The following is a 27,560-nucleotide window of genomic DNA, read 5'->3' on the forward strand; positions in this document are numbered from 1 at the left end:
GTGTCTGTGTGTGTGCGGGGGTGACTTACAATCCTTGAATGCACCACGCAGATAAGACAACAGGTTGCATGTAGGCAATCTTTCAGGGTGCTTTCATGTCTCCATATCTATGATGGCAACCCCCCCCGCAGCACAAGGAGCAGCATATTTACAAGCAGATTCATGACTTATCTCTTATCCATGGTCGTTCTGGGTGCTCTGCTCCTTTTTATCTGCATTTCACCTCAGGCTTTTTACTGTGTCGGGGGTGCCAAAGGTCTGCTTGACCTCTGCCGGCATGCTCCACAAAGCGGAGACACACGGGGCCTGAGAAATGAGCGATGGCTATGAAACTTTCATTCACAGGACATTAAGGTGTTTGCATGCACATGGAGCCAACGTTTGAGAGAAATATAAGTTCCTGTCGCTCCCATTGACATGTTATAGATACATTTCAGGGACAAAAGACCAGCTTGTTTGTATTTGCAACTGTGAGGGAGTCATCTGGTCGTGTTTTTTCTGTTCTTTTAAAAGGCCTTGGGGTCATGCTCTGTGCATCTCGGCAGTGTGATCCTCCACATTCTTCTTGTGTGTGCTGCCCTCCACAACCCACTCTCTTTGCTCTTTGACTCCGATGGCCATATAAGGCAGAAATCACCATGGCAACCACGGGGCTTGAATAGCGGTGTCAAATCAGCCCCCTCCCCCTCTGCACACACTCCAACTCCCTCCCTCCCTCCTTTCTCTCTCTGGCTTGCTTTGCTTTATCTCTCCTCTCTCTCTCTCTCTCTCTCTCTCTCTCTCTAACACACAAATAGGTTAGGCGAAAACAGTCACACAAAGCGAGACCGGCAGAGAAGCGAGGATAAAAAAAGGAAAACGAGGGGTGAAATCTAACTTGTTTGCAGCTCCTGAATGCTAATTGGATGTTTGGACAGCCGACAACGACAAAGTCAGAGCAAGCCTCCGTGTCAACCCCCACCGCTTCTTGCCACAGGGAAGGCTACACTCGCCACACACACGCGGGATGAAAAGCAGCAGTTAGGCCGCACACCATTACTTCTTGGTGGCCAAGCACCGACAAAAGGCTCGCAAAGGGAGAAGCCTGGAGAGCGAGAGCCGCTGAGGATTCTGGGAAAGAAGCAGCACGGATGCGATCGTCAGCTGCGTCTCACAGCGAAGACAGCACTTCCTTGTGTTGACCACACACACACACACACACTCACACACACACACACACACCACCTTGTGTGCTTTTTAGAGGTCAACTCTGACAGTCTTTTTGGAGCGAAGGAAGACCACAACTACACGAGAAAGTGATATTGACGTCAAGTCGCGACGTGGAATAGGTTCACTTGTGGGAGTCACTATGGTGCCGCTTAAAGGATTACAGCAGAGTAGGAAAGCCGTGCTTGCTCTTCACATGGACGGAAGGACGAGGGTTTAAAGCTACGATCACTCGGAGGTAAGAATGGCATCGTTTCTATGGAGAGTAATAGCATGGGGAAGAGGGAATTCATTGTAAGACTACTTCAAGAGCGGCGACCAAAGCATCCCCAGGCACCCCAAGCCCTATTTCAGCCATTAGCTCCAGTGTGTGTGTCCATTTTTCACATCATGTCATTCACAGGCGCTTTCCTATCTCCACAGTCTCTCCATTGTTTTCGGCGAGAGGAACCTTAGCTGGTCTCGATCTGGATTCAATAACAAGGACCAGGACCAACCAGCGGGTCTGACAAGCGGAAAAGACACATATAAAGACCTATTTTATACACTCGGAGGCAGCGCAAAGCTTACAAGTCGCACGGCTTCGACTGTTTCCAGGTCATAGAGCAAGTGGGAGGAGACTGCTCTTGTTTTTTCCTGCCAAACTCCCTCCGCTGTGCTATTTTCCTCATTACCATCTGCTAGCTAAGCTTGTGTACATTTTTCGTGGCTTTTTAAAGCTTCCTATGCGTCAAAAATCGCACGAGAGCTTCCACGATGCCGGGTTGCTGATATCCATGTTACCTTGACGGCGAGCACAAATCTCGGCTGCCCGTGGCGTGCTCTTCCTCGGCGGTTCGGTAACCAAGCGATGGCCATGGTGAGTGGGGGCTGGGGCGATCCCAATGGCGGCACCAACGGGCTGGGGGACAAGAGCTACCTGAAGAGGGAGGATGACGACGGCTCTCCCCAGGCGGGCGGGAGCGACATGGAGGCAGGAGAGGACGACAAGGCCTGCGTGTTGGACTGCGTGGTGTGCGGGGACAAGTCCAGTGGGAAACATTACGGCGTGTTCACCTGCGAAGGATGTAAAAGCTTCTTTAAGCGGAGCGTCCGCCGGAACCTCAGCTACACGTGCAGGTGAGAGGGGCATGCCGGGAAGTGTTTGGCGTCTGTCATTGTTGGGCATATTTGTAGTTCTTTCACATGAGCAAAACAACGTGTCATACTCGTTAACACTAAACGGTTTGTTGTAAATTGTAAATGAACTAATGGTGAATATCGACTACCGGTCTAACTAGCTATCCGCCTGTGTAGTGTAGGTCAAGATATGCTAAGCTATGTTGTTCATTCAATACTTACAATAATACATTTTACCTGAGTAGTAAACGATATGGTTGCATTGTTTGTATATCATATAATGGGTTGATAATGAAAATAATACAATATCATCACCTTTCTAGATTGATTTAAAAGATGCAGCTAGTTTGAACCACATGTCTCAGTTCTGAAGGTGACCTCATGGACAGAAAACATGACGTCATGGTTTAGCTGCAGAATCACAACACATCAATAAGATGGAGCATTTTGGTGTTTGCTATAATATGCTGTGATGTGTCACTTACCTGTATCAGCATCCGTGTGTTCTTCGTACTACTATATGACTGCAATTAGTAGCTGTAGTTTGTCCTATAACACACTGTCATGAAAGTCTGTGCTGTCATATATTTTGTCGATGGGCGACATTGTGTGGTCTTGTGGGAAAAGGAGGAAGTACCTGTTGATAAGCCAAACAAGCGGGTCGGGTGTCAAATGTCTTGTTTAATTTTACAACCTAAACAGTCACAGAGGAACAAAGAAAGAACTATTCATTCTTTCATTCATTTTCTACCGCTTTTCCTCACGAGGGTCGCGGGGGTGCTGGAGCCTATGCCAGCTGTCTTGGGGCGAGAGGCGGGGTACACCCTGGACTGGTGGCCAGCCAATCACTGGGCACATATAGACAAACAACCATTCACACTCAATTCGGAGTGGCCAATTTTTTTTTTTTTTGGAATGTGGGAGGAAACCGGAGTACCCGGAGAAAACCCACGCATGCACGTGGAGAACATGCAAACTCCACATTGAACCCTGGTCTCCTAGCTGTGAGGTCTGCGCGCTAACCACTAGACCACCGTGCCGCCCAAAGAAAGAACTAGAATCAGAAAATGTGTCTCTTCTGTTGCCTGAAAATGGTTCCATCTTGTTGGTGAATTTAAAAACAGAGTTTAAAACATGTTTATGACCTTCTAAATAAGTTTTTTAACATTATTAAAAGCCTCCAGACATGAAGTCACACCCCCGGAGTCATCTTTACAATTGCATTACCGCTATAGTAGACATAATAAGATTACAGTAACATGACTGACACCTAGTGACCAGGGTAGAATACCACATATCACATTTTGACTGCGTCTTCGTAATGTCTTGTAATTGTATTTTAGGTCATTTCGCTATTTACAGGCTTGAAAATGGTTGATTTAAGCAAAAAAAGATCTTTTTACTAGTTGGCTATATTCAACCACAAAACAGCGTGATTTATTCATAGATTTTTTAAAAACTGCCATAGTGTGCCTAGCAATAAACACCAGCTATTTTTCTCCTATATTTGTGTGTTTCCAGGTCTAACAGGGAGTGTCAGATTGACCAGCACCACCGCAACCAATGCCAATACTGTCGCCTCAAGAAGTGTTTCCGTGTCGGCATGCGCAAAGAAGGTATCTATTTATCCATAATGTATGTGGGCGGCCGTCTACATTTGTCATTTCCTGTCTAAAGTTTTTATAATGTCGCGTCTCTTGTAGGGGACGGCACACGTCGCTGTCTCGGTCCTACGGTGGCTCAGCTAACTGTGTGTCAGCTCAATGCCACGTACTAGCTGGCTTAATCTGGCCGATGTCACGGTGACGGAGACAAACGCTTTGCTAAGACACCCGAGTCCTTTAGCATTAAGCCTCTGGTTGAAGCTGCACAAACGCTTTAGGCAGAATCCAATATGGGAATTTACTTTATGTGGTTCAGCTGAGCTGACGATCGATGGGATGCTGATAAATATGTAGCGGGTAGAAATATTCTCGTTGAAATGTGCATTGATGCTTGTCATGTGTAGATATTGTGGACGGTATTTGCCATGTCTGTGCTGTTTACTTCACAAAGAACGTAAAGCACGTTAATGAGGCGCTTTATTGCTCCCTGTGGACAAATGATCTTTGCCGGAGCACTGTCTACAGTGAGGTCAGAGGTCAGGGTCAGCCACAGAGCAGCATTCCAGTAGCTTTTGTTATGTTTTTATGAAACATATAGTAGAATTGTACGAGTGTCTTGATAACATGTATCAAGTAGTGATGAGAAGGAGGTCAAATTCGCATCCCTTTTTAATCAGGAAGAAAAGCTGGCTAATCGGGTCAAGGATGTCGTCTCATAATCTGACATACACCGCTGGCTGAACCCGATTTTAACCCCCCCCCCCCCCCCTTTCTTTTACAAATCCCCTCCTTCACCCCCCTTTGCCCTTCATCATCATCTTTCTCCACTCTGTTTACTTTTATTTTATATCCACAAACTCTCCTCCTCTATGTTCTCCTTCCCCCTTGGTCCCCCAACCAAACTACAGCAGTTCAACGCGGTCGCATCCCACCCCAGCCTAGCCTCAGCCCGACCCTTACGCCTCTAGGTGGTGCCAGCGGCTTGGGAGGCGGAGAATTCTACAACAACAACAACAACAACGGGGGCGGCGGGGGCCAGCCTGTGTCGGAGCTCATCTCCCAGCTGCTCAGAGCCGAGCCGTACCCCAACAGCCGCTACGGGCACCAGTACAACCAGCAGGCGGGTCCTGATAACGCCATGGGCATTGATAACATTTGCGAGTTGGCTGCACGGCTGCTCTTCAGCACGGTGGAGTGGGCACGGAACATCCCTTATTTCCCTGAGCTGCCTGTATCCGATCAGGTGGGTAGAAAAATAACAATGAATGAATTTATACTGTGAACAAGATGGCAGAATGTTCTTATCTCCTGTTTAAATGCCGGGCTGTGTGGATGGAGCTCAGCCTCCTCAACAGCAGCCAGGAAGTGCACTGGGTTTTGTCTCAACTGCTTCAATCAATTTACCTTTTCTGGCTGCAGATATAATTACACCAGGGGTCTCAAACTCAATTTACTTGGGGGGCCACTGGAGCTAGGGTCTGGGCGAGACTGGGCCGCATCAGGTTGTCAAAAAAAAGAAAAACCCCAAAAAACGCATTTATTAAAAACAGAAAAATGAATAAACTTTGCTTTGGTTCCGATTTTCTACAATAAAAGCTCTGATAAAACATTCCACTGTTCTCAAATATCTTACTTTTTATTTTTCTACACAAAATAAGATGAAAAATAAATAAACAAATCAAGAATAAAGAAAAGCAATCAATCGGTAATAAATAAATATAATAATAATAATAAAAAGTTAAGAAAGCACATATAGTTGGTGGGTAGACAAATGATTTTTTTCATATTAAAATGAACAAAGCATTATTAGAGCCCTGTAGACATGACAAAACACGACTATAGTCACATTTATACTCTTTTTATTTACAACATATTGCGCAACTGCAGGGTCTTGAGACACATGCTAACTCGCAAACTAGAGAGCTAGCGACCTAAACGGTAGCCTTCAAGTTATTTCCTTTCAACTTAAATAGCCAAAAACTTACCACTTCCACACGGATAGGGAGGATAACTATTAACAGTTATTTAACCTTTAACATGAACATGAATCAAACGTAATCATTTTTTCTGGGTACATGATACCATACAGCATCCAAATCAAAACTTTAAACTTTCATATCAAGGCAGGGGCCTCAAACTAGTGTCCTGCAGGCCACATGTGGCCCGCGGGCCGCGTGTTTGAGACCCCATGTATTACACTGTCCTGTACGCAACTGCTCTGTGCCCCCCAGGTGGCGCTGCTGAGGTTGAGCTGGAGCGAACTGTTTATCCTCAACGCGGCCCAGTCGGCCTTGCCGCTCCACATGGCGCCCTTGCTGGCGGCGGCGGGCTTCCACTCCTCGCCCATGTCGGCAGAGCGTGTGGTATCTTTCATGGACCAAGTGAGGGTGTTCCAGGACCAGGTGGACAAGCTGACCCGGCTTCAGGTGGACTCTGCAGAGTACAGCTGTCTCAAGGCCATCGCACTGTTCTCACCAGGTGACCCAGTTCTGTCATCTTCTGTGTTGTCTTGGTATAAAATGTACTGCAGGAGTCTTTTACCAGCACTCCTGCCCCCTACTGGCCAACATCGTACTTAACACTGCAGTACATTACTGGATGCAACAGTGAATGACTTGAGTTGCCTTCCTCCCAACGCTGATTAAACATGTTCTCTTCATGTCCGCTCATCACGACTCTTTATGTAAGCTGGCCACGCCGTAAAGCAACTCACTCCCCGTCTCTCCTGCCTAGATGCCTGTGGTCTGACTGATCCAGTCCACGTGGAGTCCCTGCAGGAGAAGGCTCAGGTGGCTCTGACAGAGTACGAGAGGATGCAGTACCCGAGTCAGCCTCAGCGCTTCGGCCGCCTCCTCTTGCGTCTGCCCGCTCTGCGTGCCGTGCCCGCCAGCCTCATCTCCCAGCTCTTCTTCATGCGCCTTGTGGGGAAGACCCCCATCGAGACGCTGATCCGAGACATGCAGCTTTCCGGAAGCTCCATCAGCTGGCCCTACGTGCCGGGCCAGTAGAACCTCCCTCATGGATGAGGTTTTCCATCTGGGATTCGTGACGACTAGGACCCACAGGAAACCTCCTGACTCATTGCTGTCCATATGTGTGGTTCTCCAACTGAGGCGCCAGCCGGCTATCGTATGTACTGTCCTGCTCCCATGAACAAGTCCTCTGATTCCACACGGGCCTCCTGAGGAGAAACATACTCATTGCCAGCCCGCTGCGCTGCGCTGCCAACTCGGCGCCGTATTTGGAGGACTGAGCGTCCCGTGATTGACTTGCGAGAGCATGACAACGCTCTGTCATGGATATGCGTGGTACCGATGGACTGAGCGCACGCTGCTCTGCAGGGTTTTCTTGTGGGAGAAAGACAACTTTGAAAAATGATTTCAAGTAAAAACCAAGGAAAATGTCACCAAAGTTCATCCTCAGATTGATGCACAAAATGAAGAAGAGGACTGACTTGAACATCAGATGGTCAATGAAGTCATGCACAAGGCTCATGGTCACTGTACTTGCCAATAATTAGAAGAGAACAGACTAATACCTCACTAGACATGAGAATGCTTTAATCTGATATTTCAAAACATTGAAAGAAAAACCTCTGTAAATGTTGCTCACCAGAAACCGCCTTCTTTTTGACAACTGCCTTGTTATTGGGTATACATTTGAGACTCCACCTTTGTCGCTTCTTTTAATGCACATCCACAAAGTTGGGATCGGGCTCTGGTTGAAAATGATCAATATAAACATTTGACGACTGAGCGTCACTGGGATGACAGTTTATAACAAACACTAAAGAGTTTACATTGAGCAATGATCCCTTTGACTTGTGTTGACGTGTGTGTATGTGTATATATACATATACATATATATATCGGACAATGTTGATTTTCATTTGCATGGTTAGATTCCGTTTTGGATCTTTTCTACGTTGTTTCATCCCGTTCATGTAACTAATGATTCCTTTGAATATTAAAAGTGTTGCTTTCTCTGTTAATTCCGTATGTGTTTCCATGAAAATACCTCCCACTAAAGACCCCCACATTATGGCTAAGGATGCTGTTCTGTTGTGAATAATATGCGGTGACATTTCATTGGCTGATAAACTGCACAAGGACGTTGTTTAATACCAAAATGCCACATATGGTGGAACAAAGAGGGCCCCTGATTCACCACCAGAACTTACCTCACTCACGCTACTAGTTGCATTTTTGGTTCAATTATAGAATCCCTGACACCAATCCCAATAGTTTCCTTCTTGCTTGAATTGACCAGAGGGCCCGAAACGTGTGCTTGATGTGCTTCTTTTAGTCATTTGTTAAGTTTAGATATACAGTCCTTTTTGTCTTCTTACATTTTGGTTTGTTTGTGTATGACAAGATGATTAAAAGAATCAAAAGATGACAAGTGTGTCTTTTGTTATGTATGTTTTTTTTCAAACGTGTTGAACAATAATGTGTTGTAATTACAGCTGTACCACAAATGCCAAATAAACACATGCATCACAAAGCATCTAATTCAGGAGTGTCTCAACTTTTTCCACCCAAAGGATGCAAGGGCCACTGATATTTTGGAAAGCAACACATGGAGATGCAAAAAAAATCTTATCTTTGTGATATACGTAGGTGAAAAAGTATCAATGTCTTTTTACCCATTTTAAAATGTTTCTTTTCATATTATTATAATATGACTATTTCCACAACCTAATATTCCAAAAGTGACATTTGTTTTGTTTCTCATATTATAACTGTACATACTTGCCCATAATATTTTGACTTTACTTTTGTAACGCTATAGCTTTTTACATAACCTAATTTTCCCAAAATGACAACTTTGTTTAAATTTTGTTACCTCCACCACACGGAGGTAGCATACTAGCTGATGTTAGCATAACGTGAGCATACTAGCATTTTTTTTTTGCCATTTTCATGGCTAGACACATCTATATATATATATATCATGCCAGGTGTTACTATGCTAATATTAGCATTTCTAGCATGTAATATTAGCATAGTATAATTTTTAGCCATTTTGATTAACACGTCATGAACACTTAGCACTATCATGCTAGGTGTTAGCATGTTAACATTAGCATAGTAGCATTTTTAGCCATTTTCATGGGTAGACACTTATGCTAGCTGTTAGCAAGGTAACGTTACAGTGTTAGCATTGATTGCATGATTGATTAGCATGTTAGCATGCTAACAATTATACTAACATTTAGGCACTTATACAGACACTTGGCACTATTATTCTCAGTGTGCTGCTCATGCTGAAGTGCTAATGTTAGCATGTTAGCAGTCTAAGCCATTCAAACCCTTTCATGGTATGTTTTCATGTTGAATGAATCTACGTTAATATATAGAATAAATTAACGTAAGACTAATGACACAAGAGTAAGCCACAGCGAGTTTACTAGTTAGCCTCCAATTTATATATTCTAAACTCAAGAAAGGATTTCAAACTGAGTGGGGAAGAAAGGCTAAATAAAAAGCTAAAGCTTAGCACGTCCAAAAGGAATGGGAGGAGAACGCCTTTGCCACGGCGGCCATGCGATGTAATGTCATTACTGACGCCTAGTGGCTAGAATATTACATGTAACTTGTATTTCAATATTTTATTACTATTAAGGGGCCCTCAACCATGAAACAGCAGTCATTTATTTATTTAAAAAAGTGCAATATTCCAACTGTAGTGAAGGACGACTACGTCAAAGTTTGATAACCAATAGTACGTAACCTCTACCTCCGACCAATTGCAACAGAGTAGGCGTGGTCAGGGGAGGAGGCTACAAAATCCACTGGCCAAGAGAAGAATGCAGCTATACCGTGTTGTGTATAACACAACTTGAGATTTATGGTGTATTTTATTGAAAGAAACTCACCATAGTGTCCCACTGAGATCCATTCTTTGTCCCTTTCTTCCAAATGACCACTGACGTTCTAACAAAGACCTCGGTCAAACGTCTTTACCAGCCGTTTGATGTGGAAAAGTTTTTGCCGGAGTTCTTTGCTCTCCCTTTTCTTGGCTTGATAATCTGGCGCCTAAAAAATACATATAAATAAACCTTAAACCTCAAGTTTATTGATGGTTTGTTTATTTTTGGCTCAAAAGTTACACCACAAACCTGTCAAGACATACATTTAACCAAGTGAAATTATAATGCTAAATATAATGTTCCTCTGCTTTCACCAGACTGTACTATGTCCTTATTGGCTGTAGCCTCCAACACACAAACCATAGTCCAATGTCAAAATATCATTTCAATGTGTGACTCATCTACAGTGTACTTCCATATCCCGTGCACATACTTACCCTTTTCAGCGCTTTCAGTCTGTTGTACTCATCAGCTACACCCTGACAATGAAAATAGAGGTTCATTTAAGAAATAACACTGGCTTCATGACCATTATGTCATTTTTTTCCCAAAAAAGGCCTGTTCATAAATTCGCATGGTATGTATTGGTATAGAAAATGGATGGATGGCTGACAAATATTTAAACATGAGATACAGGATGGGAATTCCTTGTGTCTTCATGCAGTTCTGCAGAGGAACCAGAATGACATGTACATGAAATGGCTCCGTGCACCAATCATTCTCTCCTATGTACCTGGTATTTCATGGAACCCTCATCCAACAAGTCCAGTTCTCGGCTCAGCTTATGAATCTGGTCACTAATGTGGTCCATTTCTTCACACAGACTCTTATAGCGAGCCCTGCAGGAGTCAAACTCTTGCTTGTACTGTCGGCGCTGTTGGTCGGAGATGATCTCTGGGTAGCACCTGAACAGATACAGATACAGAAAAGATACTAAATGTTGGCAGAATTAAAAAAACATGAACATGAACACAAACAAGCCTCCCTCTTAGATTGGCTTGTGGTTAAATACATTAAATATTCATCAAACACATCTTTTTTTTACAAACTTTTAATGACTATTTTTCTTGCTTGCAGCTGTTAGTGTACTTTGAAACTTATTTCATATATTGTATTTCATGTAACTGCATGGATGCAGTACAGTGGCATTCGCACCGATGTCCAATTAATTCATTTAATCACAGCCATTTTTCAAAAGACAAAGATTTTTTTTTTTTTTTTTTTTTTAAAGGTACACACAATATTGTGTTCTATAGCTAAACAAACATGGAACCTACCAAAAGAAAGACTCCTGTTTTTCATCAGAAAAATAGTAATCTAGTAATCAGCAGTAGAACATACTGTAGGTAATTTCAGGAAAATACCAGCCACCGACTAAAAAACATGATGAAATATTTACAATGTTCACATGTGTAACTAACTGGGGTGTGCATGTGTTCAAATTTCAATGACAAAGCGTGACCTTCTGCAATTCCTCCATATGCTTCCCCTCCCTCCTTGGTGTCCAGTGTGTTTTTACATGCACATGATCAAAGTTGAGCTCTTACCAAATTAACTTCTTTGTAGCCCTTTTTATGACTTAAACGGCTCTAAAAGTCACATCCATTAGTGTGCAGTTTGCCTCTGGTGCAAAAAAAACATGTAAAAGACATACGTATATACTATAAGTCTTTGTGTTTATAAAAATGTATAAATACATGCATGTTTTTTGACTGCAGGAAAACAAGACACACATGGGAGTATGCAGAGGCAGCGAGGCAGATGTGCTAACCACAAAAAACCATTAGCATCAACGAGACATGTCCAAGCTGGATTTTACAGACCCCTATGGTCGGTGATGCGGAGTCACCATGGTAACAGCAGCAACACTAGCCACTTTTTCAAGGCAGCGTGCCAGAAAATGTTGTTTTTCGCTATTTTAAAAAAGGTAAAATGACTCCATTTTCTGTGTAACAACATGCTCAAGAACCCACTTGTAGAGGTCTTGGTCCAGCTCATTAGTAGCGTCTCCTCCGCTAGTGTAGCCTGTTTCGTATTGGGACTCCACCATCTCTTGTGCAGCACGTCTATGCTCTCTGTTGCTCCTCCGAGCAAGAGGAGCAAGAAGAGGAGGATGTTTCCCGCGGCTGTCAGCATCATCTGAGGAACTGCTGCAAAGTGCAGGCCTGCTCTTCTGGTAGCGATGCTCAGCCTCTTGGTGCTTCCTGCTGTCGGCATGAAAGCAGAAAAGATACAATACAGACGGTTTGTGTACAAGTTCCATGTATATATTTATATTCTATTTATCATGAGTGGAACTGAGTCATGACCACCTTTGATTTCCAATTGGTTAACAAGCTTGTCGTGAGTTTACTGATACCTCGTGATTGGCTACCATTTCCTCATTGACGTTGACATCGACACAGTATTTAAATGATTAGTAGCAGTTCTGAAGTAAAGCAGATGTCACAAGAATAGAAGTTGTTAGAATATGTTAGATATACAGTAACAGCCATTTGTAAATCTATACGGCTGATATAAAGCCCTAATAATGCCTAAACCTTATAATATGCTTGTCACACTTATTAAGCGTATTCAGGGCTGGACAATAACGATGTACCGATGGCCCGGGGCAAGTTAAAACAAAATTGGGGCAAGTAAATCCAATCAGTGATATTCCCGTGGGGCAAGTGTACTTTAGCATGCCGTACTGCCAAGAGTTTTTTTAAAAACGGTTCTTGTTGGGTGTTGGTAAAACACGGACTTCGTAATTCCGATGGTAATTTGCAAACCAATCCTTGCAAATCTTGAAATGGACCAATCAGAATCCTTTATTTAGACCGCGGTCCGCAGTCTGCGTTTTACCCACACCCGTTCTTGTTGGCGATCAACCAACCAGCGATGGTTTGACTAGGAAAACATCTATCATGGCGTCCCTGCCAACATGGTCTAATTCTTCAACAACTTGTGAAGGAAAAGAGCAAAAAGTGATGAAGCAGTGCCTCCTAAACAAGTATTTTATTAGCGGTTAGCAAATCAAATGATGGCACAGGTGAGTGAATCACATTGCTGTGACAATTTGAAGTGGTCACAATGAAACACCACCCATTAGATCCAATACCAAGTGCTGATTTTGCACAAGCTACAAAATCTAGCGCTTCCATTTCTCTGTGGATTTTTATCACCTTTGCTTCACAAATTATTGTTTGACCATTGAGCTTTTTTTCTGGATTAAAAACACTTTACTAGTACACAAATGTGTCTATTCAATAATGTTTCATTGTGGTGCACAACTTATATAATAATAAAATAAAATATCACTGCTTACTACGACTACCATGTGTAAGGTAGTATGGCATGCCATGTTAACATACATCTATACTATTTGATCTATTTAATCATGATCTATGTAGGAAAACAACCACAAGAAATGATCATTTCATCTTTATTTGAGATTCTCATGTGATGCCACAAAAAATTAAATGATATCATTATGGCAGTCTTTTCATTTTACATGGGGCAAGTTGGGGCAAGTAGTTCTCACCTTAAGGATTCCCCATGGGCAAGTCATTTTGGTTTTTAATGTATTTTAAATTTGGTTGTACACATTAAGATACAATTATAGGCATACTGTATAAAAAGTTTCTTACTTACAAAACGTGCAGTTACACAACATCACGTCTTGTCAACGTTATCTTCCTGCTGGAAAATATTGACTACATTGACTTGTGAGACAGCACCCTCTGCTGGATTGTTCTGGATAACGCCATAAAGGGGGAGTGAACGCCCAAGTGCAAATATCTGTATAAGTCTATGTATCTATGGGTCTACTCACATGTTGCCCATCAGATTTCCTGCACTGCGGACAGGGACCGTATCCCGGCTGTAAGACGCTAGACTGTTTTCCCCATGGAGGTAGGATTCAGCTTTCTCTGATAGAACAACAGTTGGTGCCTGCTGGGTGCTGCGTCCCTCTCCAACGTGGTTCACCTGACAAGACAAGAGGCTCTAGCGAGATGCTATTTGCACACCAATAGTAAACATGATTTCATCATTGCTTCCTGAGCACCACTTGGATGAGTCTGCACATGGCAGACATTGCACAGGAGTATACCAAATCTAATTCAAGCATATTTGGAAAAGGTTACCAAAAAAGGTGACATAACTAGAACATCTAAATGCGTCATCATCCTCTATGCACCAGAAGCAAAAGAAAGCAGTACTATGTCTGTGGTCATCACATGATGAAATACATCATTCATGGCTTCCAGGCTGACCTATATTTGGCTTAGAGGATGTGTGGAAAAAAGCATCTGGTGACAAAGACCTGATGAACCCACATGGGACAGAAGATCATCCAGCAACTGAGTTAATGCTGTAAGTCTGATATTGACATTTATTGTACGAGACACATCCATATTTCAAAAGACAACCCCTTTAGAGGATTTGGACTGATCTTTAAAGGCACAGAGAATATTGTGTTCTATGGCTACATAAACATGGAACCTACCAAAAGAAAGATTAGACTCCTATTTTTCATCAGAAAAATTTTTTTACTTTTTCCTTTCTTTAGTAATCAGCAGTAGAACATTGGTAAGTTTCAGGCAAATACCAGTTCCCGACTAGAAAAGGTAAGAATTTCAAGCATAACTTTCACTTTGACACATTTGTTTGCTTTTGTACCAGCTCAAATATCTAACTATAACAACATAAACAACACAAAAAAGCCTGGTTTTATTTACCGCACAAGCTAGCTAGTATGGCTAAGAGATCATCCGGCATCAACGCGATAGTTGCCGACTTGTACATTTATATACAGACGCGCCAAAATGTAGCTCTAGTTTTATTCACTTTGTACACACTTATTTCAGGACTAATTTGGAGGTGGGCGGCACGGCGGTCGAGTGGTTAGCGCGCAGACCTCACAGCTAGGGGAACTGGGTTCAATTCCCCGTGCATGCGTGGGTTTTCTCCGGGTACTCCGGTTTCCTCCCACATTCCAAAAACATGCTAGGTTAATTAGCCACTCCAAATTGTCCATAGGTATGAATGTGAGTGTGAATGGTTGTTTGTCTATATGTGCCCTGTGATTGGCTGGCCACCAGTCCAGGGTGTACCCCGCCTCTCGCCCCAAGACAGCTGGGATAGGCTCCAGCACCCCCACGACCCTTGTGAGGAAAAAGAGGTAGAAAATGAATGAATGAATAAATGTATTGAGTTGTGGTCTCCTATAGAGCAGCTACACACAATAACCTGCACAGAAACCTTTCTAGATCTTCCAGAATCTGCACCTATTCCAGCTGCATTTGTGCTACCTGCCAAAACGGTCCGTTTTAATTTATTCACCCACTCTGAACTATTCACAATTTTCACATTTGCAACTGAACTGTGTGCGCGTGGATGCGTTAACATTTCCTGTCAACGTGTAACCTCCTATGCGCTACACGGCGAGATGCCTTTTTACTTCCTGGTTGTGGTGAGCATGGATTTCAATGGGAAAGACGCATGCTGAGCTCCGATATAATGAACAGATGAACATAATAAATGTTTTTTCATCTTAAAACTGCATCAAACATGATCTCTTCTATTGTTGATTTGAATCATCATCATCATCTCTTTGTGCCTCTAAACAAAACCATAAAGTCATGAAATTACGTCTTTGGGAGCGAGTGAACGGTCGGGTTGAAAAAAAAATCATAAATATGTCTTTGGTAGCAAATGACTTAATTGATCCTTGCTCAATGTAAATATAGCCAATTTTCTGCTTGGAAATATGAAGCTGTTATCACATTTTCATTTCATTTAAATATTACAAAATCTTCATGCACCATTTGATCAAAATTTGCACTTGTGTCGTATTCTGCAAGGAGATAACTTTTAAGCAGCAGTGCAATGCCGCTCAGACTGAATCATTTACCGCCACCGCTTGTGGGGATTCGCACAGCAGCACAGTGGCACGGTGGCAACTCGACCAATTCCTATACATTATACATGGCTCATACATTAAATATGCCTCACTGCAAGGCAAAGCATCCTCACTGCGGTACAAGGGCCTTCCATTCCAATGAAAGCGCCTCTGAATCACAGGGAGAATGTAGGCCAGCATATTTGTGAATAAACTAATTGTGTTGCTTCTCTGCTCGGAATGAGCCACACTGGAGGAAATACAGTCCTGCTACACCGATGAATGCTACGTGAGGCCCCTGCTTGGAAGTACAAACGATGTAGTAGTAAAAGGTTCTGCAGAAGCAGGAATATCTGCAAAACGTTACTGTGTAACAATTGAAGTCAATGTCAGATTTGGATTTGTGATAGCTATGAGAACTTGCACAATGCATAATCTACATCGTTGCAAAAACAAACACAAGTGCACCAACACAACCTTACTGTGCTAATGGCTCGAGTTAACACAACTCTCATGGCTTGTTTCTTGTCAAAAGAGATCCGACAGTTTGTGACAATCCCCAGTTAATGATCCATCAGAGTGAAACTTGGGTGCGCCAAAGATAAAGACTTTACTATCACTGAGTCAACAGCAGCTTGTATGAATGTATGAAACATGTGTACGGCCATTTGTAGTGTGATGACTTCAACCTTTTCTTTGGTTTTGAACACACCCGCATGGCGTGGATAAGCAGTGGAAAATGAATGAATGGGGTAAAAAAAACAAGCCTTTCTCACCCAGTCTTGTACATTCCGCCCTTCTGACTGCCTTCCGCGGGGCTCGTCCCAGTAGATGTTCTCGTTGCCATGGCGCCAGATTTTGCTGCGCGTCTTGTAGGAGTAGTAAGCGGCAAACGACAGGGCCAAAACCACCATCAGACCTAGGGCTAATGCAACCGCCTGAGAATAGACAGTATTTACAAAGATTCATATTGAGACCTTAATTCATACGTACGTACACGACATGCAGACACAAAATGGACACAAACTGGAGCAACAATCAAACATCACAAGTTAAACTTTTAGAACTGCATCTGAGCTTTGTGATATAGATATTGTACTTTTTCTTCTCGTCATATTATGACATTATTCCCATAATATTTTCACTTTACTCCTATAATATTCAGACCTTTTCCCCCAAACTAATTTTCCAAAAATTCTAACTTTTTGTTTGGCTTGTTTCTCATATTTCTCATTTTGAAAAAATGATGTACTTTTTCTTTAATATTTTAACTATATGCTACAAAATAAATTAAAATATACTGCGACTTTTAGGTAAAAAATATTTACATTTTTATGTAAATATTCTTTTTATTATTCTCACAAAATTATTTGATTAATTTTATTAATTTATTTTATTTAATTTATTATATTTTCCCATTTCAACTTTTATTTTCCAATTTTAAATTCATTCTCATAACACTGTAACTTTTTCCACAGCTTAATGTTCTGAAAATGACATCTTTATTCATTGTTTGTTTTTCCATAATATTTCAAATTAAAAAAAATATTGTCTTTCTTTAATATTTTAACTTTAAGCTACAAAAATGACTCATCGTTTTCTCATAATATTACATTATTCTGGTAAAATTATGACTTTTTGTCAGTAGATTGCAATTTTTTCTCTCAATATTTTGACCTTATCCTTGTAAAATTACTACAAATGGGCACTTTACACACCCGGTTTACATGCATGCCTTCTGCCAACAGCCTATACATTCATATTCACACATACACATACACATACACATACACATACACATACACATACACATACACATACACAGACACAGACACAGACAACGTAAACAAACGTAAACCACAGGACCTCTTCCCTTCCCGATGGCAAGCTTTGGTCGTTCCTGGCCCATCACTATGCACGTCTCCATAACTGTACGATGAACGCAGGTTAGAATTGGATTATCCTACCAACCTCCTCTGGGTCCATGTAGCAGTAGTGGTACAAGTATTGGTTGTACATGGGGAAACCACCCGGAAAACCAGCTCCCACGCCACCACTGAGGCTCGGCCTGTCCGGAATGTTCTGGCACATCATGAGCATGGGGTTGTACAGCATGCTCTGGGAACTCTGAGACATTGGGTTCACCCCAATGACAAAGATGATGTCGATGATGCCCTGGATTTAAACCAAGAGCCCACATTTAGTGAGGCAATATAGCGACAAGAATGTCCACTGACGTTCCAAAATAAGATGCATATTTGTTCACCTGAAGGATAGCCAAGATGATGTCACAGATGAACATAGTGAGGTAAAAGCTGCATCCTCTCACGGCTCTGGACCGTGAAAAACTTGCCACTAAGAACCCCAGCGAGATCAGGAAGTTGATGGCCGCCATGGAGATCATCGCAGCCTTAGCAGACTGCGGGGTCATGTAGGAGCTGCCGTAGCCGTAGCTGCCGCCGTAGTACCCCTGCCCTGCGCCCGGAACACTCCCTGGGGCGCCAACACCGTACCCGATGCCGTTCATGTCCCACACTAAGGTCGATGCCACGCAGGCGAAGATAAGAAAACACATGAGCACCGTCGCTCCTTGGAAGGTTTTGACAAAACCAGGCGGTGAAAACCATCTGTAGAAATGTTGAGGCCCGTCCTCCATGTCGTGGGAGTCTGCTGGTGGTTTGGAGGTGTAGGGGACATATTGGCCCTGGGGGGAATGGACGCTGTGGGAGGTGGTGCTGTAGGGTGAGCTAGTGTTGTAATGGCGAGGTTCATACATGGTTTAGTCCCACCATTGGTAGTATTTCACCTGGTGGAAGGACACACAAAAGATGATGTTTTTCCAACAAATATCTGTCTTTATAATATAATAATCTGTTCAAGTACCGCCACACTAAAAACATCTGTCTGTCCATTCATACATACACATAATGCAAACAATTGTCTATTCATATATACTGTACGCCAGGGGTCTCAAACTCAATTCTGGTTCTGGGTGAAGCCGGGCCGCATCAGGTTTAAGAAAAAAATAAATGCATTTATCAAAAACTGGAAAAAAAATCAATAAAAAAAAACTATCTTCAATGCTTTTGCTTCTGCTATACCCTACACTTTTTCAGTACTTTGGTTCCGGTTTTCCACACCAAAATATCTGATAAAACATTCCAGTGTTCTCAAATATCTTCATTTTTATTTTTCTATACACAAAATAAAAAATAAATAAACAAATTAGGAATAAAGACAATAAATCAATCAGTAATAAATAAGTAAAATAATAATAAAACAGCAAATAAGAAAAACGTAAGAAACCACATACAGTTGGTAGAGAAATATTTTTTTTCAGATTCAAATGTACAGTATTAACAGTTATTTAACCTTTAACATGAACATGAATGAAACTTAATAATTGTACCCAATTAGCAAGTTAGCATGGTACTCAGTTCCATCTGGGAGCAGCGTGGTAACTTTAACAACATGTTTGATGAGATGCTTTATCTTGACGTGGATTTTCCCTTTTATTCCAAATCATTTCCTGCATTTATTTGTACCCAGCGTCATAAGCCTTTAGCTTCATTGCTAATCCAAAGCAAAACAGGGCGGGGTAACAGGGTAGGGTAACTGTATGGGCGGGGCAGAATCATGTTAATTGCTTAATTAAGCTGTCATTTCAACATTAAACTTTGGTATCAAGGCGGGGGGCCGCGAGTTTGAGACCCCTGCTGTACACACAATATGAAAACAGTTGTCTGTGGCACACACGTTACACGTTCCAATGTTTCCATGTTGTATTCACTGACCTCAACCCGTGCCTGAACCTACTCTCAGGTATCGCTGACCCCACAATTCATCACTCCTGCGCAACTCAAACCAACAGGCTTTAATAATTCATACGACTGCAGTCAGTTGAGAGGCAAGGGCGGCCACGCGTGATGTCTACTGCAGGAAAACCGCATTTCTTCCATTGCAGCATCTAATGCAGGAGTCTCAAACTCAATTTACCTGGGGGCCACTGGAGCTAGGGTCTGGGTGAGACTGGGCCGCATCAGGTTTTCCAAAAAAAAACAAAAAAACGCATTTATTAAAAAAAAAAAAAAATTTGGTTCCAATTTTCTACAAGAAAAGATCTAATAAAACATTCCACAGTTCTCAAATATCTTACTTTTTATTTTTCTACAGAAAATAAGATGAAAAATAAATAAACAAATCCGCAATAAATAAATAAATATAATAATAATAAAAAAACGGCAAATAATAAAAAGTTAAGAAAGCACATATAGTTGGTGGGTAGACAAATGATTTTTTTCAGATTAAAATGAACAAAGCATTATTAGAGCCCTGTAGACATGACAAAACACGACTATAGTCACATTTATACTCTTTTTATTTACAACATATTGCGCAACTGCAGGGTCTTGAGACACATGCTAACTCGCAAACTAGAGAGCTAGCCACCTAAACGGTAACCTTCAAGTTATTTCCTTTCAACTTAAATAGCCAAAAACTTACCACTTCCACACGGATAGGGAGGATAACTATTAACAGTTATTTAACCTTTAACATGAACATGAATCAAACGTAATCATTTTTTCTGGGTACATGATACCATACAGCATCCATATCAAACTTGCGCGGGCCGCACTAACATTAAACTTTCATATCAAGGCGGGGCCTCATCTGACTGTCCTGCGGGCCACATTTGGCCCGCGGGCCGCGTGTTTGAGACCCCTGATCTAATGTATGTTACCCCATCTGTGTACATGTACACCTTCACCTGCCAGAGCATTTGCACAGGTTTGTGCTACATGTTGTACTTCGAAGCAAGTCAGGATTTGAAATTGACAATCCATTTCATGATTTAATAAGCTTTAATAATTTCTAATAGCTTTCGTTTCAATCCCACTACTGCAAAGAATGCTCAATTTCATAAAATTCGGTACAAAAACTGTAACTACAATTCTGAAAACAATCATGTTCTGGGGGACTTTCAGATCACAGTATATAAACTACATTAAATGACATTTACCATCTTTAAACTACGGTAACTCACCATTTAAACCAGAATACAATGCAAAAAAGCAACTTACCAAGCAGCTAACGTGTGGTTTCAACTTTGGACCCGTACCCTTTCGTTCGGCTGGTCTCCTTTCCGAACACGCAGTGTCCTTTTTAAGCCATTTTATGCTCGTTCATGTATCCATTTTCGATGTCTGTCTTCCCCAAAAAAAGAAACAGCACACAAAAGAAGCCAGGGAAGTTCTTGACACAGCGTTGACCCTCGACTAGTTTGTCTGTCCGGGTAGAGTGGACACACAATCAACTCAACTCCCCACCTACTTGAAACTAGGAAACTTATTCCAAGCTAGCTCAGGTAAGGAAATGGAACACAACTATAGTGTTGCAATTAAAAAAATGCTGCCTTTGTAATTATTTTTCAAACCAATGCACCACATTTTGTCACCATCGAATTGACTGGAATTTTTTCACGCAGCTCAAATGTAATTAACATAATATAATTATGAGCCACGTAGGCACGTTAATGCACGTGTATAAATAAAGTAAAAGCAAGATGGGTTGATAAACATAGCCGTAAAATGAGCGGATTGACGTAAATATCGATACCATAGGAGAACACTGTACATACTGTAATATTGTACTAGCAAGTGCTCACACATAAGTTACTTGATTTTTAAAAATATTTTCATTCTGAGGATTTCATTGTCTGTAATACTTGTCATTATAGCCTTGGCAGACTTACTGTATCACTCAACCTTAAGCAAAATATCTTTGTAAGATAAAATATATGTATAAGTCTAAAGGTTCAATCAGAATGTTTATTTCACTGTTAAATTGAAATACCTCGTACATACTGTACATTCTCTTACACATTTGACATGTCATTTTGTACAAATGAAACATTTTAAAGGCACTCATCACATTGTCATATGTATGTTCACTGTATAAAAACTGTACAAGCGTAGTCGGGCCTGATTTTGTCTTCCATTCTGATAGAATGACCAAGAAGAAAACACACAAAATGATGTCAATGATGCAATTTGTTCAGTGGGATCTGGTCAAAAGCGCGTATTCTGTCTTTTATGTGGCTCAGTTTGGCTTTCAAGTAGTCACAACGTTGTTTCTTCTCCAGAAAAGCAGGGTCCTGTAACAGAAATACACAAACACAACATCACTCCTTCCTGCAGTTCTCGTCCTCGCCGCTTGCCGTCTTGCCTGATCAGTTGGTCATGCGATGCAAATGAGAATTTACAAAGCCTCAATGGACATGGACAATATTTACACAATATTTCATTTGAGAGGTGACATCACGACTTACGCTCTTTTTCTGCTCATACTGCTTCACAATGTTTTGGATCCTGACTCGGTCCTGAAAAAAAAGGCTCACACTGCATTATTTGTCTTTGCCACGACATTTTAAGTGAACCAATGAGAATGCGTGCTTTGATTTTTCAGTATTGGCTGTCGGGGGAAAAGTTTGGACCATTTGGACCATCACCACCATGCACGGGGAGAACATGCAAACTCCACACAGAGATGGCCGAGGGTGGAATTGAACCCTGGTCTCCTAGCTGTGAGGTCTGTGTGCTAACCACCAGACCACCGTGCCGACCATTAAGGAACATATGAGACATAATCAACTAACTGATATGGATTCTACACTGTCCACTCACTGTTGAGAAAATAAGCCAAAAATGAATGCAACATGATTATTTTGAGCCATGATATCCATCCAACCCACCTCTTGGCTTTTTCCATGTGTGATGAGTTGAGCCATGACAGCATCCAGCTCACTGAACTTGTTGAGTGTGGCGCTGATGTCTTTGTAAAGGTCTTTGTACTCTTGGTACTGGTCATTGAACACAGCTCTGTATTTCTCCCTTTCTTCCATACTGCTGATTTCTGGGTACTTCCTGTAGGAACATACGTATATGTCAGTTAACTTGGACTCATGCTGATCATTCATGCGTTCAATGAAAATGCTTGCTGACATGATATAGTCTGCAATAATGTGAACTTTGGGGATGCATGCAGGCCCCACAGCTTTGTTCTGGCTGGCAGGAGTCTTCTGGAGGTCAGAAGGAAGCACTTGCTGATTGGCGTGCCCTTTGCGTACACTCCTGTCTGCTTCAGCCTTGAATGATATGTGTTTCGCTTTCGGCGGGGCCAGATGGTTTGAGCGATGGCCTTCATCTCGACTCTAAGGATGGCAAAACAAATCACTCACATGCGTCACTCGCACTTGTTGCACTGACACACGTCATTTCCAACAATATGAGCACTTCACGTGCAAACAAAATGACACACCACTATCAAATAAAACATTGTCCTGACTGACACTAAATGGCATCAGTTCTCTGTCTTTTCTCTTCATTAGTGGAATTGCTAATGTCAGTTTTTATAAATCCTTGTTTAAAAAAATCAATATAACTAAAAAACCTTTTTTGAGCCACGGCACGTTTTTTTACATTGTAAAAATGTTGTGGCACACCACTAACCAAAAATGTTCCAAAATGTCACCAGGACCTCACACGTGCATCAATAAGTCTATGGGAGGAACAAGGTAGGTGTTGCCACACGGACCAATATTCCATTGCTCTGCCAGTCTTTACACCACAGACACTCCACAGTAGCCACGTTTTTACATCACCACTTTTTCTCTTTCCCAATCACCTTTCGGGAAACAATGGTATCCATGGAAAGGAATATTCCAATCTCTTGTCTACATGCGCCGTGAAAATCAACCAGAATAGTCAATAGGGCATGCCCAGTAAAACGTAAACATCAACATCACGTGATACCGGCTTCCCCGAGTTTTTCTTTCACTTGTTGGAATAACTCCGTATTGCCAGTTTTTCGTCTGTCCAGTCTTGAAATTGAGTTTGAATCCAAAACAAACTTTGCTTAGTCCAGTGCCGATTGCTGGCCTCCATTTTTACAAGTGAAGAACGTCTGGATCTGCGTGTTACGTCATATCTGAGCATGCGCTGAAAGAACGCACCCGGGATCAATTTAAACAGGAAAAGATCAAATTCAATCTTGCTAATATTTTATAATTAAACTCAGGACATGTTTTATATAGATATATATTTTCTTTTTTAATAAAACTGCACTTGTGAATGGCGTATAGAAGGGTTTAGATTCTGTTCCACAGATGGCGCTAATGCACACGAAAGCTGCTTGCCAACCGCCAATAAACAACAGAAGAAGAAAAACACCAGGAAGAAGAAGGCACCCTGACAACTTTCCGTTTGAGCGGGTACAAGATACCTCAATCGGATTGGTTAAAGGAATATTCCATCCCTGTTCAATTCTTTCCGTTTGAGCAAATAAACCAAAGTGAATTGGAATATTTGGGTCCATGTATACTATTGACATAATGGCTATTGACATCATATTTGCAAATGATGATTAATAAATGTTAATTATAAAAAGTGATATTGGATAATTCCTCACGGCACACCTGACGGTTTCTCAAGGTCTTTCCATGTATATCACTGTTTTCGGAAAGAGGAAAAACTCCTCATGTAACATTTAAATTCTTCCAATTTTTCAACTGATCTTAAATGTTATCAAGAGTTTATTTCCAGGTGGAACTAAAGTTTGCAAGTCAGGACATGAATTGCGGTTGCACTTCAGTCATCAACAGCAATGCAACTCGGACGCTTATGAAGTTGGCTCTGTAAGCTTCAAATTAGCCTAAAAAACGCACACTTTTTTCAATGAAAAATAATTGTTTTTATACCTACATTTACCTTTATTACAAGCATTTAATTATTTGTTCTTGTTGCTTTCTATTTCTATTTATTGCAAAATTCCACACCATTTACTACCATAATGATTATAAGTGTTGAGCAGTACAGTTTTGCACAATTGGAAAAAGTCACACAAAAAGTGGTGAAGGTATTTGCTCAACTTTGCTAGCTAAAGATCAAAGCAAACACATAGTCTCCCAAATCCAAAGGATACTTTGGATATAAAGGATACACGCTCCCACACACAAAAACGAGGACTAACGTGACATCTGACAGTTCAGGTGGAAACATGGAGTACCCATATGACAGCTTGCTTTGCAACAAAGGAAAAGCAGAATGTTCCAGACGCCCTGATGCCCCTGCAAAGGAAAAGACACCTTGATGCCCCTACGGTTCAAGCAAGGGCAGTGGCGAAAGCTGATTGGTCCAGGACTCCAGCCTGAGGACTCCAGCCCTGAGTGTATAAAAGACCGGGCAGGGAAAGGAAGGGTGCTTTTTGCAGCTGTGCTGTTCATCAGACCCGCTTACTTGTAGGCATACAGGGACTGCAGATAAGCCCGGACGTGTATTAGGTATTGTTGTCAGGAATAAACAATCTGGTTCTCATTCTATAATTTGGTTCTTTAAGATTCCCTTATCCTCTATTCCGAACCCACTTAGAGTCCTCAGGGGGAGGATTTCTACAGTGGTCTGTAACATACTGATCTTTGGCTCACTGACGTTTTGTTACAAACCGTCTATTGGAAATTCCTGCTTTGTCACACCATGTGGATACAAAATGGAGTTGTGTCACGCTGATTTTTTCCTTTACCCTCCAGTGGGAAGCTAACCTTCAATAAATCACTTCATGGAAAAGTAGACTCATTTGTTTCCTTACCGTGACATGGCCCTCAATGTAGCCCGTCTCTCTTCGCTTGGCCTCGTGCCGCCACATCTTCAGACAGACAAGGAAACTTCCCATGTACATTGCCATGTTGATGAAGATGAACGCCGCCCCCGCCATTTGGCCCCCTTCCACTCGACACAGACTTGCCAAGATTGGGTGGATCCCTACTGTCATGTAACACAGCCCGCCACGGTTTAAGTCGTTCACATGTACGATCCCTGCCGCCATGTACAGCAGGAAGAGCGCCATGTTGATGAAAGCCTCAGTCACGGGCCACCAAGGGGCATCCAGGAGGATGGTGCGGTAGTACATTGTCATTCCCATCACCAGGAGAACCAGGGTCACGATCCAAGAGACTCCTGCTACAGACACAACAAAGGGGGTCATAGGTCCGCTGTAGCTGTATCCCGACAGGCCCGGTCCGTTGTTGTAGACTCCGTTATGGTACCCGTAGGTGTTGGACCATTCACTGTCTTTCTGGATGTAGCCGATGACGCAGGCGACAACCATCGCTCCAAAAAGGAGCTCGAGACCAGCAAGAAGTCTGAGAAGGCCTGGCCATGACTTCAAGTAAGAGTACTTCAGCTTGTAGACCTCCAGCTTTTCAGCATAGTACTCTGCTGGGTGGATGCTCGTGAGCAGAGACTCTTCATTCGGGCTTTGAACTAGGACTTGGTCAATGGGACTTTCCTTCAGGGTTTCATCCCATTTCTCGTGGCTTACCAAGGGACTTACAGGAGGGCTCACCCTGGTCCCGTTGGGTAGGATCTGGATCCGCCGATCACTACTGGCTTCAGAGTCATCAGCACCGCCCCCCTCCTTCCTCCAGTGATGGCCCAGGCTGCCCCATGAATGGGGGATCAGGGATTTCAGTTTATCCTTCATACTGCCTTTTTTACCATCACCGTCCTTGTCCACATACGGTGGAATACTGGATGTGCTGGTTGAGCCGTCACCATCACTCACTCCGTCTTCTGCTGTGGGGGTGTGAGTGACCCACACAGGTGCTGTTGGACCTCCAGTGGGCTTCTCCATGGTGTGATTCACTGAAAAAGGAATGTTTAGCAATCATTCTGGGGAAAAAAAAAGCTAGATGTGATAATGATTCCATATAAGGACGTCCTGGCATAAAAATGGAATCATATCTGTATTGTTTTTTTTTCCTGCTGGTATTGATATGCCAAGGGAAAAGTTTAAAAAAGACAAGTCGTCTTATATTTGGGCTCTAGAGATGTACAGTATACATGCAAGCCAACAACTTGCTACAAGTCTACGAAAATAAAGTAAAAATGTTATGGGAATGAAGTCATAATTATGAGAAAAAAATACCAGCTGGAAATAAAAAAATAAAATAACAGAAATAAAAAAAAACAAGCAGAATTTAATGAGAACAAAGTCAAAATATTAAGGAAACAATGTCATATTCTAATTAAGAAAAAAGGTGCAATTTTATGACGGTAAACTTGTAATATTGTAAGAAAAAATATTGCTATATTGGAAAAAAATTCTACATTTATGACTTTATTCTCGAAATTAAATTTTATTTTAATACTCTGTCGTAACAAGCATTGTACAGACAGTGACGGAAGGGGGGTACTTTCGTGACCTTTGGCTTTGGACATGTACTTTATTCTCATGAATTAGCGAAATGTCTCTGAATTTTATGACATTATTTCTAGAAAATGTATGACTTTTTTATGGGGCCTTAATACTCCATTGTAAGCTGAAATATTCAAGTAAATAGACATTTCATAAACTGTAATATTATGAGAAAGAAAAAAGTTTTTCAAATTAGGTTGGGGAAATATAAATAACTCCTACGTATATCTACATGGCTTGCTTTCATTTTTCAGAATGGCCGTTGGTGGACTAACATTGGACACCTTTGACTTAAGACCAGGTTTGTACAACAAACTGGCCTGGCATTAAATCATGAACTCATACTTGACAATACCACCTTGACAATGGACAGTAGCTGAGGCCCAGCCTTACCTTTATTCCCTCTTCATGTTCCTTCATGTTCCTTCATGTTCCTTCATGTTCCTTCATGTTCCTTCATGTCCTCCATAGCCATGGTGTTTTGTTTCTGCCTTGGACCTGACAGGAGCAGCAAAATGGCTAATGTGTTGCACCGGGCCCACTCGGTTCACCCTCTTCTGTTTTTACTGGCTCATACACACCAAAGAGGAGGGAGGGAGGGGGGGAGGGGGGGGGGGAGGTAAGC

General features: G+C 42.0%; 2 protein-coding genes and 1 pseudogene across 6 annotated transcripts in view; 1 reads left to right on the forward strand and 2 right to left on the reverse strand.

Moving 5' to 3' along the window:
* Nucleotides 1-2,329, reverse strand: part of LOC131125045 (anoctamin-8-like) — a 32,157-nt gene extending 29,828 nt beyond the window's left edge. The window contains exon 1 of one of the 3 annotated variants that reach the window (XM_058066172.1): nucleotides 1,990-2,327. In XM_058066172.1, the coding sequence (XP_057922155.1) occupies nucleotides 1,990-2,064 (75 nt within the window). In that variant the 5' untranslated portion in view covers nucleotides 2,065-2,327. Of the gene's footprint in view, nucleotides 1-1,989 lie in introns of all 3 variants that reach the window. The other 2 variants (XM_058066171.1, XM_058066173.1) reach the window with 2 other exon arrangements.
* nr2f6a (nuclear receptor subfamily 2, group F, member 6a) lies at nucleotides 754-7,920 on the forward strand. Of its 3 annotated transcripts, XM_058066176.1 has the most exons (7): nucleotides 756-1,444; nucleotides 1,630-2,065; nucleotides 2,159-2,325; nucleotides 3,847-3,941; nucleotides 4,838-5,172; nucleotides 6,161-6,407; nucleotides 6,663-7,920. In XM_058066176.1, the coding sequence occupies exons 2-7, from the start codon at nucleotides 2,057-2,059 to the stop codon at nucleotides 6,935-6,937; spliced, it is 1,128 nt and encodes a 375-aa protein (XP_057922159.1). In that variant the 5' UTR covers nucleotides 756-1,444; nucleotides 1,630-2,056; the 3' UTR covers nucleotides 6,938-7,920. The 3 variants fall into 3 exon arrangements, with proteins under 3 accessions (XP_057922158.1, XP_057922159.1, XP_057922157.1); XM_058066175.1 differs by having other exon boundaries at nucleotides 754-1,444; nucleotides 1,630-2,325; nucleotides 4,841-5,172; XM_058066174.1 differs by having other exon boundaries at nucleotides 1,630-2,325.
* On the reverse strand, nucleotides 5,797-27,506 carry LOC131125048 (uncharacterized; annotated as a pseudogene).
* Nucleotides 27,507-27,560: the final 54 nt, after the last annotated feature.

The sequence above is a fragment of the Doryrhamphus excisus genome, chromosome 3, assembly GCF_030265055.1.
Source record: "Doryrhamphus excisus isolate RoL2022-K1 chromosome 3, RoL_Dexc_1.0, whole genome shotgun sequence".
In the NCBI taxonomy this organism is placed as follows: Eukaryota; Metazoa; Chordata; class Actinopteri; order Syngnathiformes; family Syngnathidae; genus Doryrhamphus; species Doryrhamphus excisus.

What these genes read in the sequence shown, in the direction of transcription:
- nr2f6a (XM_058066174.1), top strand. Translation starts at nt 2,057, where the DNA reads ATGGCCATGGTGAGTGGGGGCTGGGGCGATCCCAATGGCGGCACCAAC. An exon ending in TGTCGGCATGCGCAAAGAAG is followed by an intron (nt 3,942 to 4,837) that starts GTATCTATTTAT and finishes ACCAAACTACAG; the next exon opens with CAGTTCAACGCGGTCGCATC. An exon ending in AGCTGCCTGTATCCGATCAG is followed by an intron (nt 5,173 to 6,160) that starts GTGGGTAGAAAA and finishes TGTGCCCCCCAG; the next exon opens with GTGGCGCTGCTGAGGTTGAG.